The 16,285-nt window shown below is 34.4% G+C and overlaps 1 protein-coding gene across 2 annotated transcripts in view; it reads left to right on the top strand.

Annotated features, from left to right (window-relative positions):
• CEP192 (centrosomal protein 192) overlaps window positions 1-16,285 on the top strand; it is a 146,285-nt gene that overhangs the window by 23,972 nt on the left and 106,028 nt on the right. For both annotated transcript variants that reach the window (XM_036757884.1, XM_036757875.1), the window contains exons 7-11: window positions 5,181-5,335; window positions 6,385-6,526; window positions 7,452-7,603; window positions 10,692-10,917; window positions 13,494-13,637. In XM_036757884.1, coding sequence (XP_036613779.1) covers window positions 5,181-5,335; window positions 6,385-6,526; window positions 7,452-7,603; window positions 10,692-10,917; window positions 13,494-13,637 — 819 coding nt within the window. The remainder of the gene's footprint in view (window positions 1-5,180; window positions 5,336-6,384; window positions 6,527-7,451; window positions 7,604-10,691; window positions 10,918-13,493; window positions 13,638-16,285) is intronic.

Raw genomic sequence — 16,285 nt, 5'->3', positions numbered from 1 at the left:
TCGCTTAACTTCTCTATAGCCACTTCATTCAGGTCCACCCTAGTGTAGACCTAGAATTCTGCACTAGATACAGTGGCAGTTTTCTAGATTAGTAATGAACTAGATTTGGAGTTAGGTGAACCTGTTTGTTGGAACTAGACTGTCTTTGAGCTTGAGGATTTTGAAAACTGTTCTTCCAGTTACATTTGTTAAGATGTGATACTACTTGAAGGATGGTGCCAAGATGATAGTCTCCCTCAGTTTTTTCCCCTCCCCAGATTGCATAATGATGATGATAACAATAATAATTCTCTGTCGCCACTTATCTACCTTATCACCTCTGATCTGCATTATTGAAATAGCCTGCTGGAGGGTTTGCCTACCTCAGATCTTTTCCCTACTCTAAACCATCCTCCAGCCACAAAAGGGATTTTCCTAAAGTGCAAGTCCAGTCATTTCACTCTCCTACCCAGAAAACTCCGGTGGCTCTATTGCCTCCAGTATCAAATATTAAAAAAAATGCTCTGGTATTCAAAGCCCTTCAAAACCTAGCCTTCTCCTGCCTTTCTAGTCTTCTGACACTCGCCTCCGGGCTGTTCCCCAAGCAGGATACTCTGTCTCTCAGTTTTGGACTTTATCTCCGGCTGTCCCCCTTGCCCAAAACGCTGTCTTTCCTCAGCTCTGCCTACTTACCTGCCTGAATTTTTTTAAAGTTCCAGTATCTTTTCTTTTACTAGAAGCTCTTGCCATCCTGTCTTAATTCCAGTGCCTTTCCTCTCTTAATTTTTTCCCATTAATACTGTATATAGCTTTCTTTGTCTTTATTTGTTTGCATGTTGTCTCCCTCTTTAGAGTGTAAGGTCCTTGAAAGTAGGGACTATTTGCTGCCTCTTTTTGTATCACCAGTGCTTAGCACATTGTCTGGTACATAGTAGGTGCAAAATAAAATAAATTTTTACTGACTATTGATTGATAGCTTGTAATTATACAGCACTTTAAGGTTTGCATAAACTTTTGATCCTCAAAATCACTGTGGGAGGTAGGTGCTATTATTATTCTCGTTTTACAGATAGGAAACTGAGGATGAGAGGTTAAGTGACTTGCTCAGGGTTATATAGCTAGCAAGTGGTTAGCTGTATAATTCTGCTTTTTATTTGAACTCAGGTCTTTGTTACTTCCAAGTCTAGCATTCTCTCCAGGGTACTCATCAATACTATCCAGTTTTGACTTAGGCTTAAAAGAAGAAAGAAAATAAGTAATGGTCCTGTTTTAATTACTTTTATTTGTTGTTTCAGTTGCGACTGACTCTTCATGGCCCTATTTGGGGTTTTTTTTTGACAAAGCTACTGGAATGGTTTGCTATTTCCTTCTTCAGCTCGTTTTACAGATGAGGAAACTGAGGCAGACAGGGTTAAGTGACTTGTCCAGGGACGCACAGCTAGTATGTGTCTGAGGCCACATTTGAACTCGGGTCTTTCTGATTCCAGGCCTGGTGCTTTATCCACTGTGCCAGCTAGCTATCTACTTTTAGCTTAAAATTTGTTTTCATATGAAATAACTGAAAAAATTAAAGCCTTTAGAATTACATATTTTTTCTGAGACATAGCATTATTAGTCTGGGTCATCTCTATCCCCAAAATCCCTCCTTTCAGAAGGTTTCAAACCCTAGGAATCACTTGGTTTTGCATTAAGCAGATAAGGCATTCTTTTCCCATGCTTGTTCTTAGGCTTCTCTTCTCTTTTTCCTCTTTCTTGCCTTCATCCAGATTCCTGTAGTAGATTGAAAATGACACCTTTGGCATTCTTGGTTTGTTTCTGTGCCTTTTAAGGGACCTTCTATAAAATTAAGAATAATAATTTAGTATTTTCCTAGATTATCTCCCGATTCCTTAAACCTGATATGCATAACACTTTATATATTATTATATGTTCTTAGAGTTTGAAGCATATAGAGACTGCCTACAGAAGTTTAAGAAATAGAATGAGGCATGGGACTGAATGAAAATAAAATACATGACTCAAGTTATGGATTATACACACAGCAAATCTATACATTAAAGTGAGCGTATTTAACCTTGGGGAATACAATCCATTGATGCTTTGTTCCTTACAACATTTTTGGAACCTCCTTGGCTTTTTTGAAATTATTTTTATGTCTAGTTTGTGGCAGAAGAAAATAATTCTTATTATTTTATAGCCATCCTTGTGGCTAAAATGTAACTTTAGCCAGCTTTTTGGTATTTACATTATCAGTCTTTGCTAGGTAGAGATGATTTTTAGCCATTTCATTTAATCCTCATGATACAATCTTGTTAGGTAGGTGCTATTATTATTATTGTCCATATGAAAAGAAGTGTCTTGTTCAGAGGCACACAGTTTTTTTTTATTACCTAGACGGCTTATCAGGCTTGGGTGGAGACGAATTTTAGTTTAAAAGAAGTCTACCTTCGAAGGATGACTCTTAAGGGTTATACTTGGCACGTAGACTTTTTTGACAGTTTCAGAAGGAATCTGAATTTTTTATGCAGTAGGAACATACTTGAATTTTGTTTATCTTTAAACAAAATATTTGTTGCTCTCATGTCTCTTACCCTGTTCAAAGTATTGCAACAACAATGCTTAAAGATTTGAAAATGTTTTACATAACATCACAATCCCCCTTCTGAGGTAGGTTCACACTACTAGTAGTGGAAATTGGAAGTGATATTTGAAACCAAGTTTTCTTGTCTTTGTCCATGAACCCCTAGTATACCAGAGTGTATATAGATTTTGATGGGGAGAATTGTGTTTTCATACATGCTGTACTAGTGTTTGAAGTATTTGTTTCCTTATAAGGTTCATATTACCAAAATCTTATTCTTTGTTTACTTGACTTGTTTTAGGGCTGACCTGCTGTCCCTACAGTCTGGTTGCAAGGGAGTTTTCTTTTGTTTCACTCTGAATGAAAAATACTCTTCCCATTCTTAACTCTTCCCTTTAAGAGCTGAAGATGGTGGGTAGAACAGTATATCTTAATTACTACACCCAGATAAAAATTTGGAACACAAGCTTTACTAATAGTGAATTAGGTACATTATCTGTTTAGGCAGAGATGAAGGAATTATCATTGTGGAACACACCTCCATGCTATATATAGTATTTAACATTATCCCTATTAGTCATATAATAATGCTGATTATAGAAAGAATAAATTTCAGGCATTAAATTCAAAATTTGTGTTCTGTTTCTCTTCCATTTTTTTTACTTTTGATTTTGTTTGGTAAATGTGGTCTACTTATAAGATTCACCTGATAAGTCTGTGCAGGTGCTTGATTTTTTTTTTCCATATAAACATTTTAATAAGCAAACCAACTTATCATTTGTTAAAGGTTTTGTCTACTTGACAAAAACAAAACACTTAAAAACTTTTTTTTTTACTAATGTCTTTTTCAGGTTAGAACAACATGTGGACTAAAAATATGTAATCAAAGCTATTTACATTTTTTCTTAAAGAAAAGGTTATGAGCATTGAAAAAAATTCTGTCCCCTTCTAGTCTCTTTCTTGTGTACTTTTGAAATTTTTGCATAGTTATGTGTGTTTATGTACTTGGCATTCTGCTTTCTTTACTTTGCATTGCTACATAGGCTTTTTTATTTTTCTTTATATTTTATATTTATTGAGACAATAATAAACCACAATAATGAAATATTTGTTCATCTAGTTTTTCCATCGTTAGAAAAAAAATTATTTTTATACGAAGAGAGACCTCTCTTATTAATTCTTAAGGTATAATTCTAGTTGTTAGAAATCACTGGCTGTTATTAGATTTGTAACTTTTACAATATTTTGCCAGGTTGCATCCCCAAAAGATTGTATCAATTTTTAATTTCATTAACCAGGTAATAATAGGATACCTGTTTCCCAACAACTCTGTCAACACAATTTTTTGTGATCTCTTTTTGCCTACTTGCAGGTAATGTAGTACTGCAAAGCTATTTACATTTGTATTTTATTTCTCTTATTTGAGAGTTTGAAATCTTGAGAAAGTGATTATTTAAGGTGATAGAATGATATATTCATATCCTTAGATTTATGGGGTATGGGTATTTGTATGAATTTGTATAATCTTATACACTATTAGATATGCTTAACCTTAAAAGATTTTCTGTTTTTCTTTCTTATCTCAATTATATTCTTTGTCGTGTAACATTTTACATTTTATTTAGTTGAATCTGCCTGTTGTCTCTTTATTTTCTTAGATTAAAACTTCCCTCCAGCATTGATTTATATATGTTTAATACTGTTTCTAAACTCTCTTCTCTATCATTGTTTTACTTTTTTTAATCTGATCCTAGGTAGAATTGATAATTACCTCTACAATAGCATATTTTGAAATTCAGCAGGATGACTGTAGAATTAGTTTCTGTTGATTATTTTCCCTTCTTGTGGATCCGTATAAGTTTTTGTTTGATCTAGTTTTGTCAAATGTACTCATTGATGTTGTATTGAGTCCATAATTTAATTTGAGAAGTATTGCAATTTTTACTGTATTGGGTCATCTTAAACATATAGTTATGGGTGTCCCTCTAATCATTGCTTTATTTCTGCCAAAACTGCTTAAGTTCACTTTATAGAAGTTTTCTTGGTGGGTTAATATTTGAATCTTCAGTTTTTTTCAGGCTTATAAGTAGTTTCCTTTCACTTTTTCATGGATTTTATTTGTAACATTTAAAATGCAAATGGGCTTTATCTATACCTACTGACCTTGATAAATTTATTATCTTAACTTTCTTATTGTCTTATATTTTCTTGATGTATAATCATGTCCTCTGAAAAAGTATTTTAGCCTTAGTATTACTAATGTGAAAATAACCTCCCTCCTGTCATAGTAAGGAAATACCTCTAATTCTTATGCTTAATTTCAAGAAAACCTCAAATTAGATGCTGTATTTTATTTGTATTCCCTTACATAAAATAATTTAATGGTTTTCATGTTGCTGTTTATTTAAATGGATTTTCTAATATTGAACCGTGCTTGAATTCTTGGTGTAAATTCCATGTGGTCACAGTGAATATTTTTGTCAGCTTTTCTGAAAGTTGAGATGGTAAAATAAATTTATTATGGCATTGAGATAGATTAAACTGTGTATCTTTCTCATGAAAATAAACTTCACTTCTCTAAGAGCTTCTAAAACCAATTCTTTTTTTGCATTATCATAAGATGAAGACATTGATGATGAAGAATTTTATGATGATCATTTGGAAGCATATTTTCAACAATTAGCATCCCCAGAAATGCTAAGAGAAGATCAAGAAGAACAGGAATTTCCAGAATCTAGCCCAACTCTTAGGATAGCAAATAATCATCCCAGCCAGGTATATCTAAATCAGACTTCTTGGTTGATTGACTTAATAGTATAGAAAAATCTATTTTATATAATATTACTCATTTCTTTAGGCTTTTACTAGGTTAAAAGTGCCTTTTTAAAAAAACCTTCATTTTCCGCAGATTTGATATAACATGAAATATGTGCCTCCTTTTCACCTACCACATTCTTGACAAAAGCTTTGAGCAACTACTTCTCAATGAACCTATTGGGGTGTGTGTGTGGGTGTGTAGGGATTGCAATGTAGTTGCCCAGGGTGATGCAGCCAGTAAGTGTTTGGGGCTGGATTTGAACTAAGGTCCTTCCTGACTTCAGGGGCAATGCTCTATCCACTTCACCACCTACCTGCCCCTTACTTGGTCTACTTTCAAAGGACTAATACATAAATATATTTGTTATAAAATCCAGTCTTTTAGGGAACAAAATTTGCTCTTAATTCCGTAGTGAATTGCCTGCTGCTTGTGTATAAGGTATAGATACTTAATTCCCAGATCATTAGAGTGGCAGGCAGCTGTAATCTACTACATCGAAGGCATATTTATATTTCTGAGACAGTGGAGAAGTTAGGAGGCCTTTGGTTTAAGTGTTCCGGCTTTTTGTTACTCCCGTTTTTACTTTCTGTCACAGATAACCTTGTTTTGTATCCCTTGCTCTGAAGTAACAATTCCTCCATTTAAGCTGCCACTTTTAATAATAGTCAAAGGAGCCATGGTATCTTGATATTAAAGGACATTTTTAAACTGATGTTTTTTCTGAGAAAAAAGTGCCTCTTCAAATGAGAAACATATTAATGGCATAAATCCTTAACTGTTTAATACACACACACACACAGTTTTATCCTAAAGATTTAATTTTTTTTATGAAACTGCATTTTAACAAACCTACAAATCATGACATTATAGTAGCAAAAAGGATTATTTTGTCTTTAAGGTATTTTCTTCCTCTATTCTTTTGGTGTTCCTCAGGGATTTTCAAATTTGATTTTTAAAAAATATCAAATCACACATTTTTTAATTGTCTTTGGCATTCTTTAAACAGGTAAATGAAAATAATAGACCAAGTTATAGACCCAAATCAGAAGATAGCATCTCTGTATATTCTCTTGGAACACAAATTGTTATGAAATCTGAACTTAACTCTAGACAGTGTGAAGACAGTCCTTTTAATCCAGTTGTCTCTGGTAGGTATTGGAATTTTTTCCTTTATTATTAGAATTCCTTCCAATTTTCTTTTGTGCTCAACTTGTGTGGCTTATTATTTGGGGAAGAAAAGAGGCTTTGCTGAATTTTTGTGGGACTTAGAGAAAGTGAGCACCTGCCAAAGCTTTAAAGGTAAGTATTCCTTTAAAAAGAGCCTTTGCTATTTTGTTTTTTTAATAATAAGGCTATTTAAATCAAATATATAGTACAGCATTATGAAAAAATGGAAGTAACAGTATTTTTTGCAAAATTATCATTTACTGTTTTTATCAAGTTACTCATAAATAGAGGATAATTCAGTTAGATTAGCATAGCTATCCAGTGTAATTGTATCTGGCTAAGATTTTAGTCTTAGAAAATAAATTTTAAGTTATATTTATAATATTAACTCTGATCCGAACTCCCAAGGACCTTGTTTATCAAACCTTTTTTGTCTACAAAGTTTATTATCACTATAGTCTGCTTTACAGGCTCAGTTGCTCTACAGTCCCCTTACACTTAAGCCATACTCATTCCGGCTTTTCCTTATCCAACCTAATCCTAAGAGCAATAGGAAATTAAGAAGTCTAGACCTGGAGAATAATAAGTAAGCCTAAGTAAGAGTACAAATCCAGCCTCTGACCCTTATCTGCTGTGTAGCTCTAGACAAGTCACTTAACCTCTGCCTGCCTCAGTTTCCTTGTTTGTAAAATAGCATCTATCTCTCAGAATTGTTGTGAGGATCAACCAAGATATTTGTAGTGTTTTGTAAGCCTTAAGTCACTATATAAATGCTAGCCATTATTGTTATTATGCCTTTAGCATATTATGACATCATCAGCAGACTAATCAATTTACAACAGGATAGTAAAATTAAGCATGAAACTTAAATTTTACAATACTGATTTTTTTTCTTGTACTCTGCAGAAAATGAAGGCTGTATTCAAGAAGGTAAAAGAAATACAGATGATGTGCCGTTGTTTCTTTCTAATATATGGGGAATTGAAAAAAACATACCAAGAGAAGAGAATGATACTTCAGTATATATTCCTTCAGTAGATAATGTTCCATATTGTGAGGTTGGTCAACCTTGGTTTTTTTGTTTTTTGTTTTTTTTAGTTTTTATGGGGAAAATATTTGATTGAATTTCTTTTAGATCATTCAGATGAAATAAGCTTAAGAACTATTTCATTCAAATGTCATACCATCATGTTATACCCCCATGGCCAAAATTTAGTCATTTTTAACTCTCACTTTTTAAAAATAAGTTTTATTGATGCCTTTTGTCTTTGTTAGTCATTTCGACACCCTTCCCTATCCCCTGATTAAAGCTTCCCTACTGACTTAAAAACAAAAAACCTAATAAGCAAAAATATCTGAAATAGTGACCATATTTGTCAGTGTATACAATAATCTGCCTTAGCCTGTCCTTTTCCTCTGTTATGATCATGTATACGACATGTTTAAATTTCAAAGTTTTCCTGAGACCTTTGTTGGTTTTCCAGTTATTCCAAATTGGACTTTGTTTTAGTAATGTTTTCATTCTTGTATTCATGTATTTCATAGTTTTAGTGATTATGTGTGTTGTCCTTTTCATTCTGCTTATTTTACTGGCCTTTAAACTTACACAAATTTTCACTTCTCAGAATTCCCTCATTTTTCATTTCTTTGTGCACACTATGCCCTGGCTTTTTTTAGCCATTCCCCATTTAATGGGAACTTACTGTTTTCACAAAGAATGTTGTTGTGTGTATTTTATTATATATTGAATTGTCAACTCAGTCTTTGACTTCTTGGAGTATATGAACACTAATGTACTTCTTGGTCAAAGGGTATGGAGCTGTCCCCTTTCTCAGCTTTTATTTTATCTCAGTGGTATTAACCTTCCAACCCTAACTGTAGCCCTAAATGCGTTTTAAATTAGGTACATGTATATGTACACACACATGCACTTTGATTCTTTGTTTTTGTAATAATACAATCTTTTTTCCTAGTATATTATTTTGCAAAGTGTGTGGATCATTTTTTATGTGTTCTTTTCATTTTCAGTTCAATTCTATGATACATTTTTTTTTAGTAGTAGTTCCTCTTTATGGATGATGAAACTGGGTTACAGTGAAATCCAGTCTAGTCACTAAGTCACCTTAGCTCTGCAGTATCTTTTTGGTCCCTTCCCCCAGTTTCTTTTGGCCTCACCCTAATTTAGACCTCATGCCTGGATTGGATTGCTCTAGTTTCTTTAGCTTATAGAGGTTTTGTTCCCTCCATCCCTGTTCTTTTACATAAATGCTAGATTAATTTTCCTAAAGCACTCTTCATTATGCTGCTTCCCTTATCCAAAATTACTGAATCGTTTTTATGATAGAGTTTATATAGAGTCCGAGATTTAACTACTACTCATCTGAGTAGGCTTTCTATAAAATAAATAGTCCTTTAATTTTTGGGTCAAATTCAAATTTTTTGAGGCCTTCCATGATTTGACTTCTTACTTTCTCCTTTATACACAAACCATGTTTTGATGCTGTTATTTGCCAGAGGGCAAAGCTCAGATCTTTCCTATTTCCTGGTGACTAAGCAACCTTGCTTTATCTAATCTAAAAACTCCTATGGCAGGGTATTGTTCTTTCCCATAATTTAGTACCTCACTTAACCATATTTATTTATTCAATCACCGCTAATAGCTGGGAGCTGGCTTTGAGCAAAGAGGCCTTTTGGCCAGCTAAAGTTTTAACCTCACAGAGTCCTTGCACTAAAGCTCATGTACTTCACTGGAGATGTCCTCACTTCAAAGCTTGTCTTTTCAGCTTATGAATTAATAAAGTTGGTTATAGATTTTCTATCCCCTAGCACATTAGAAACAGCAAATCAGAGCAGAGAGACAAAGAAGCAGGTACACTATTAAAGCAAGAAGTAAGGAATGACAGCTGCTAAAGGGTGAAGAGAGAAAAACTGAAACGCTTATATCTAAGGTTGGCCTAACATTTGATAGGTGAACCTCTCGGTGATACTATAGCTTTTTATGCTGTTCAGAATGCCAATTATCTAGAAAATTTTTCTTTTCATACTGTATTATTTTATTCATAAAATACTTTAGTTTTACTTAGAAATTTAGGATAACCAATAGAAGACTTTTGTTGCTTTATGGATATGTGTGTTCTGAAGGATTTGTGAGGAGTGGCTAAGAACTGCATTTATTGGAGCTGGTAAGAGTAAAGGTTATTATGTATCTTAATGGAGGATATACCCACCCTGATTAATGAGAAGTCTAGTTAAAGATTTAAAAAAAAACTAAGAAACAGTGCTGTATGTGAGTTTAGTGGATTTCATCAATGTAGACATTTCTTTCATCAGAACAGATCCATGCAGAATTATGTAGTAAAAGGAGTTTTGGATTTGGAGTCTGAGGTCCTGGGATCTAATCTTGGCTTTGCCATTTAGGGCCTCTGTGACCTTGGGCAATTTAATTCCCTTCTTTGAGACCCAGTTTCTATATTTGTAAAAGGAGGTGAAAAAGATGAACTTTGAGAACCTTGTTTTAAATCTGTGATCCTATTAATCTGTTTTTGGAATCTTGACAATGTCTTCCCAAAAAACCTTTGTATACAAGGCCTTTTCTTTAGACTTTGGAACATTTTGTAACAGCCAGTGTAGTACTCAGGCAGTCAATTTGCTCCTGCTAAATGATTGGCCCATTTCCTTTTCGGAAAAATTTCTAAATTAGCGTTTGTGCCATTTTTGAGTTTAGTTTACCATTGGTAATATGTTGTAGCTTACTGATATCTGCCATTTGTCTCCCATTGCTTTTTTGGTTCACTAGCAGTTTTGATTGTGATGGTTTGTGATTGAGAGTCATTGCTGGAATATTGGTGTGACTATTTCACTGACTTACATTTTTTAAAAAACATTGCCACACTACCACTTTTCACTGAATCAAGGAGGGAAGAGACATGGAAAATGAGAAACCATGGTGGGAAATCCCATTGTCACTTTGAAAATTGCTGCTTTATTCATGCAGCCCTTAATACATTTACTTTGGCAACACTTAAAACAGATTGTTATGCCAATAAAGTACTGGACTGAGGTAAAAAAAAATGCCAAAGAGGGAATATTGTCTCACTGAAGACAGTTGATGAGTTTAGCATAAAACTTGATCTACTTTATTTTCAGGACACAAATATCAGTCAAGGTAATTTTGATCTTCACCCCTTAAAATTGGGGGTACAGTCTGCTCATCAAAATAATATAACTCCTGAAATATTCATTCCAAAAAATGTGGATACACATTCTGTGGAAATTCTTGATAATGGATGTAGTCCAGTTGATGCTTACTGGTCACCTACTACTGAAAGGAGAATTTGTGAGAATTGGAACTCCAGTGAAAAGAATAATAAAGGTAATTTTTTTTTGTTTTAGAAATCAAGTGTTTATCAGATTTTTTTTGTTTCTTATATCATACACAACTATAGAGAAATTCCATGAACCTTAAAAAGATGACTTTTATGTTCGTCCCTGTCATACCAAAATAACAAGTGTATGTTTTTGTAGGTTTTAAGATGATTATACCCTTCTAGGTGCTTGGGACACAAGGACAAAACCTCAGTGGGTTATAATCTAATTGAAGGCAATAATATGTACACTTACTATAATTACTTACAAGACATATACAAAAAGTCTTTGATAGATTACTTTATAAAAGGACTGGTGTAACTCTAAAGTTCAGATTTTCTTCCTTTTTCAATTCAGTAACTTAGGTTAAATGCCTCTTTCATGCTAAGCACTGGAGTTGTGTGAAAATTAGAAACTGACAATTTGTATCCTCAATCTTTTGTGTGTGTGTGTAAAAACCACAAAGCTAAAAATTTTGCCTTTAATTATAACCAGCTTTCCTAGGATTTTTCCTGGATGTTTTAGTTATGTATCTTTTAACTAAGCAGGTTCCAAGTTTTGCCCTTATTATGCCTAATTTTAGCTACTCGTCAAATAAAGGAGTACTCTACCTGTTTCTTTTGGAGTGATAAAGAATTTCCTATATATTTGGCTCAGTTCCCTGTATATTTTAGAAATGAGGCCTTTATCAGAGACACTAGTTATAAAGATTTTCTCCCAGTTTTCTGCTTCCCTCCTAATTTTTGTTGCATTGGCTTTTTTTGTATAAAAACATTTCAATTTAACATAATCAAAATTATCCATTTTGCATTTTGTAATGCTCTCTATCTCTTGTTGGGTCATGAATTCTTTTCTTTTCCATAAATCTGATAAGTAGACTATTCCTTGCTCTCCCAAATTACTTATAGTATCGGCCTTCACTCCTAAATCACGAACCCATTTTGACTTTATGGTATGGTATATGGTATAAGATATTGGTCTATGCCCAGTTTCTGTCCTACCATTTTCCAATTTTCCCAACAGTTTTTGTGAAATAGTGAATTATTAGCCCAGAAGCTGGATTCTTTGGGTTTATCAAAGAGTAGATTGCTATAGTTGTTGACTTCTCCATCTTGTGTTCCTATCCTATTCCACTCATCCACAACTGTTTCTTAGCCAGTACCAGGTAGTTTTGATGACTGCTGCTCTATAGTACAGTTTAATATCTGGTATGGCTAGGCCACCTTCTCTAGCATTTCTTTTCATCAATACCTTAGATATTCTAGACCTCTTGTTCTTTCAGATGAATTTTGTTATTGTTTTGTCCAGCTCTGTAAAATAATTTTTTGGTAGTTTGATTGGTATGGCACTGAATAGATAGATTAATTTAGGTAAAATTGTCATTTTTATTCTGTTAGCTCAGCCTAATCATGAGCAACTGGTATTTTTCCATTTATTTAGATCTGACTTTATTTGCGTGAAAAGTGTTTCATAATTATGTTCATATAGGCCCTGGGTTTGTCTTGGCAGATAGACTTCCAAATATTTTATAGTGTCTACAGTAACTTTGAATGGAATTTCTCTTTCTATCTCTTGCTGTTGGGCTTTGTTAGTAATGTATAGGAATGCTGAGGATTTACGTGGGTTTATTTTATATCCTGCAACTTTGCTAAAGTTGTTTATTATTTCAAGTAGTTTTTTACTTGATTCTCTAGGATTCTCTAAGTAAATCATCATATGATCTGCAAAAAGTGATAATTTAGCTTCTTCTTTTCCTATTCTAATTCCTTCAGTTTTTTTTTCTTCTCTTATTGCTACAGCTAACGTTTCTAGTACCAAATTGAATAGTAGGGGTGATAATGGACATCCTTGTTTCACAACCCTGATCTTATTGGGAATGCATCTAGCTTATCCTCATTACAGATGATGCTTGTTGATGGTTTTAGGTAGATGCTATTTATAATTTTAAGGAAGGCTCCATTTGTTCCTATGCTTTCTAGTGTTTTTAGTAGGAATGGGTGTTGTATTTTGTCAAAGGCTTTTTCTGCATCTATTGAGATGATCATATGGTTTCTGCTAGTTTTGTTGTTGATATGGTCAATTATGCTAATGGTTTTCCTAATATCGAACCAGCCTTATATTCCTAGAATAAATCCTACCTGGTCATAGTGTATTATTTTCGTGATAAGTTGCTGCAATCTTTTTGCTAATATTTTATTTAAAATTTTTGCATCAATATTCATTAGGGAAATTGGCCTATAATTTTCTTTCTCTGTTTTGACTCTACCTGGTTTGGGTATTAGTACCATATTTGTGTCATAAAAAGAATTTGGTAGGACTCCTTAGAGTTGATAGAAATCTAATCACTTTATATTTTCTAGTTGCAAGAATTTTATTGCCAGAAGGAAAATGTATTCACTCTTACTGTACCTGGATCTGTCAGAGGTCGTCGACTATGAAACATATTCTTCTCATGTATAATCTAAATCTCACATTTTTAAAGGCTTTAAAAACTTTTCAACTTGTTCTAGAATTTTAAAGATCTAACCTTTTAATTACTTACTTTGTCATAGTGCCTTTGGTGTATTTCAAATTATTTTTCAGAAGATGCTCAATCACACAGTGTGGTCTATCAAAATGAAGAAGGTAAATGGGTGACTGACCTTGCCTATTATACTTCTTTTGATGAAGAACAAGATTTAAATCTTTGTAGAGATAATGAAGTAAATGAAGAATTCAAAACTGGATGTAAGTATGTGTTATTCTCTCCTCCCCTCTTCCCTCCCCACTTTGTGTCATTAGAGATGATAAATGTGGTACATATTAAATGTATTTTCTTCAAAGGTGTTTTTTAATAGACAATTATTTGATGCAATGAAGTGAAAGGTTGGACTTTCTAACTTTTTTCTTAAATCATTTATTTAATTAATGTTTTTGGTTTTCAGCATCAATTTTTACAAGAGTTTGAATTACAAATTTTCTCCCCATTTCTACCCTCCCCCCCCCACTCCAAGATGGCATATATTGTGATTGCCCTGTTCCCCAGTCAGCCTTCCCTTCTGTGACCCCACTCCCCCCCATCCCCTTTTCCCTTACTTTCTTATAGGGCAAGATAGATGTTTGTGCCCCATTTCCTAGTTGCATGCAAAAACTTTTTTTTTTGAACATCTTCTTTTGAAACTTTGAGTTCCAAATTCTCTCACCTCTTCCCTCTCTAAGAAGCCAAGCAATTCAACATAGGCCACATGTGTATCATTATGCAAGACCCTTCAACAATATTCATGTTGTGAAAGACTAACTATATTTTGCTCTTTCCTGTCCTATCGCCCTTTATCTAATTTTCTTCCTTGACCCTGTCCTTTTTCAAAAGTGTTTGCTTTTGATTACCTCCTCCTCCTATCTGCCCTACCTTCTATCATCCCCCTTTTTTATCTCCTTCCTCCTTCTTTCCTGTGGGGTAAGATATCCAATTGAGTTTGTATGTTATTCCTTCCTCAAGTCAAATCTGATGAGAGCAAGATTCACTCATTCCCCCTCACCTGCCCCCTCTTCCCTCCCAACAGAACTGCTTTTTCTTGTCACTTTTATGTGAGATAATTTACCCCATTCTATCTCTCCCTTTTTCCCTCTCTCAGTATATTCCTCTCTCATCCCTTAATTTGATTTTATTTTTTTAGATATCATCGCTTCATATTCAACTTACCCTGTGCCCTGTGTCTATACATATATATGTACATATATATATATACACACACAAACATATATATATATATATGTACATATAATATATATATATATATATCTACACACACACAGAGACGTGTATATATGCATATTCCTTTCAGCGACTTGGAATACTGAGGTCTCATGAATTATACACATCATCTTTACATGTAGGAAATGTAAACAAAATAGTTCAGCTTTAGTAAGTCCCTTGTGATTTCTCTTTCTTGTTTACCTTTTCATGCTTCTCTTGATTCTTGTGTTTGAAAGTCAAATTTTCTATTTAGCTCTTGTCTTTTCACTGAGAAAGCTTGAAAGTCCTCTATTTTATTGAAAGTCCATATTTTTCCTTGGAGCATGATACTCAGTTTTGCTGGGTAGGTGATTCTTGGTTTTAATCCTAGCTCCATTGACCTCCAGAATATCATATTCCAAGCCGTTCAATCCCTTAATGTAGAAGCTGCTAGATCTTGTGTTATCCTGATTGTGTTTCCATAATACTCAAATTGTTTCCTTCTGGCTTCTTTCAGTATTTTCTCCTTGATCTGGGAGCTCTGGAATTTGGTGACAATATTCCTAGGAGTTTTCTTTTTGGGATCTTTTTGAGGAGGTGATCAGTGGATCCTTTCAATTTCTATTTTACCCTCTGGCTCTAGAATATCAGGGCAGTTCTCCTTGTTAATTTCTTGAAAGATGATATCTAGGCTCTTTTTTCGATCATGGCTTTCCAATAATTTTTAAATTATCTCTCCTGGATCTATTTTCCAGGTCAGTGGTTTTTCCAGTGAGATATTTGACATTGTCTTCCATTTTTTCATTCCTTTGGTTCTGTTTTATAATATCTTGATTTCTCATCAAGTCACTAGCTTCCACTTGCTCCAATCTAATTTTTAAAGTCGTATTTTCTTCAGTGGTCTTTTGGACCTCCTTTTCCATTTGGCTAATTCTGCCTTTCAAGGCATTCTTCTCCTCATTGGCTTTTTGGAGCTCTTTTGCCATTTGAGTTAATCTATTTTTTAAGGTAATGTTTTCTTCAGTGTATTTTTCAGTATTTTTTTGGGTCTCCTTTAGCAAGTCATTGACTTGTTTTTCATGGTTTCTCACATCCTTCTCATTTCTCTTCCCAATTTTTCCTCTACTTCTCTAACTTGCTTTTCCAAATCCTTTTTGAGCTCTTCCATGGCCTGGGACCAGTTCATGTTTTTCTTGGAGGCTTTTGTTGTAGGCTCTATGACTTTGTTGTCTTCTTTAGGCTGTATGTTTTGGTCTTCTTTGTCACCAAAGAAAGAATCCAAAATCTGAGACTGAATCTGGGTGTGCTTTCGCTGCCTGTCCATATTCCCAACCAACTAACTTGACCCTTGAGTTTTTCAGTGGGGTACGACTGCTTGTAGACTAACGAGTTCTATGTTCCACGTTTGGGGGGGAGGTGTCAGCTCTGTCACACCAGCACTTCTCCTTCCCCAAGAACCCCCAGTCCGGACTGGGCTTAGATCTTCAGCCGGCTGTTGCACTCCTGCTCTGATCCCACTTAATTCCTCCCACCAGGTGGGCCTGGGGCCAGAAGCAGCAGCAACTGTAGCTGCCCCACCTCCGCTGCCCCCAGGGCTGGAAGCGAACTGCGAACTCCTTCCGCTCCTGCAGCTTTTCCCACTAACCTTCTCCGCAGTCTT

This window comes from Trichosurus vulpecula, chromosome 1 (assembly GCF_011100635.1).
Source record: "Trichosurus vulpecula isolate mTriVul1 chromosome 1, mTriVul1.pri, whole genome shotgun sequence".
NCBI lineage: Eukaryota > Metazoa > Chordata > Mammalia > Diprotodontia > Phalangeridae > Trichosurus > Trichosurus vulpecula.
This window is presented reverse-complemented; position numbering and strand designations above follow the sequence as displayed.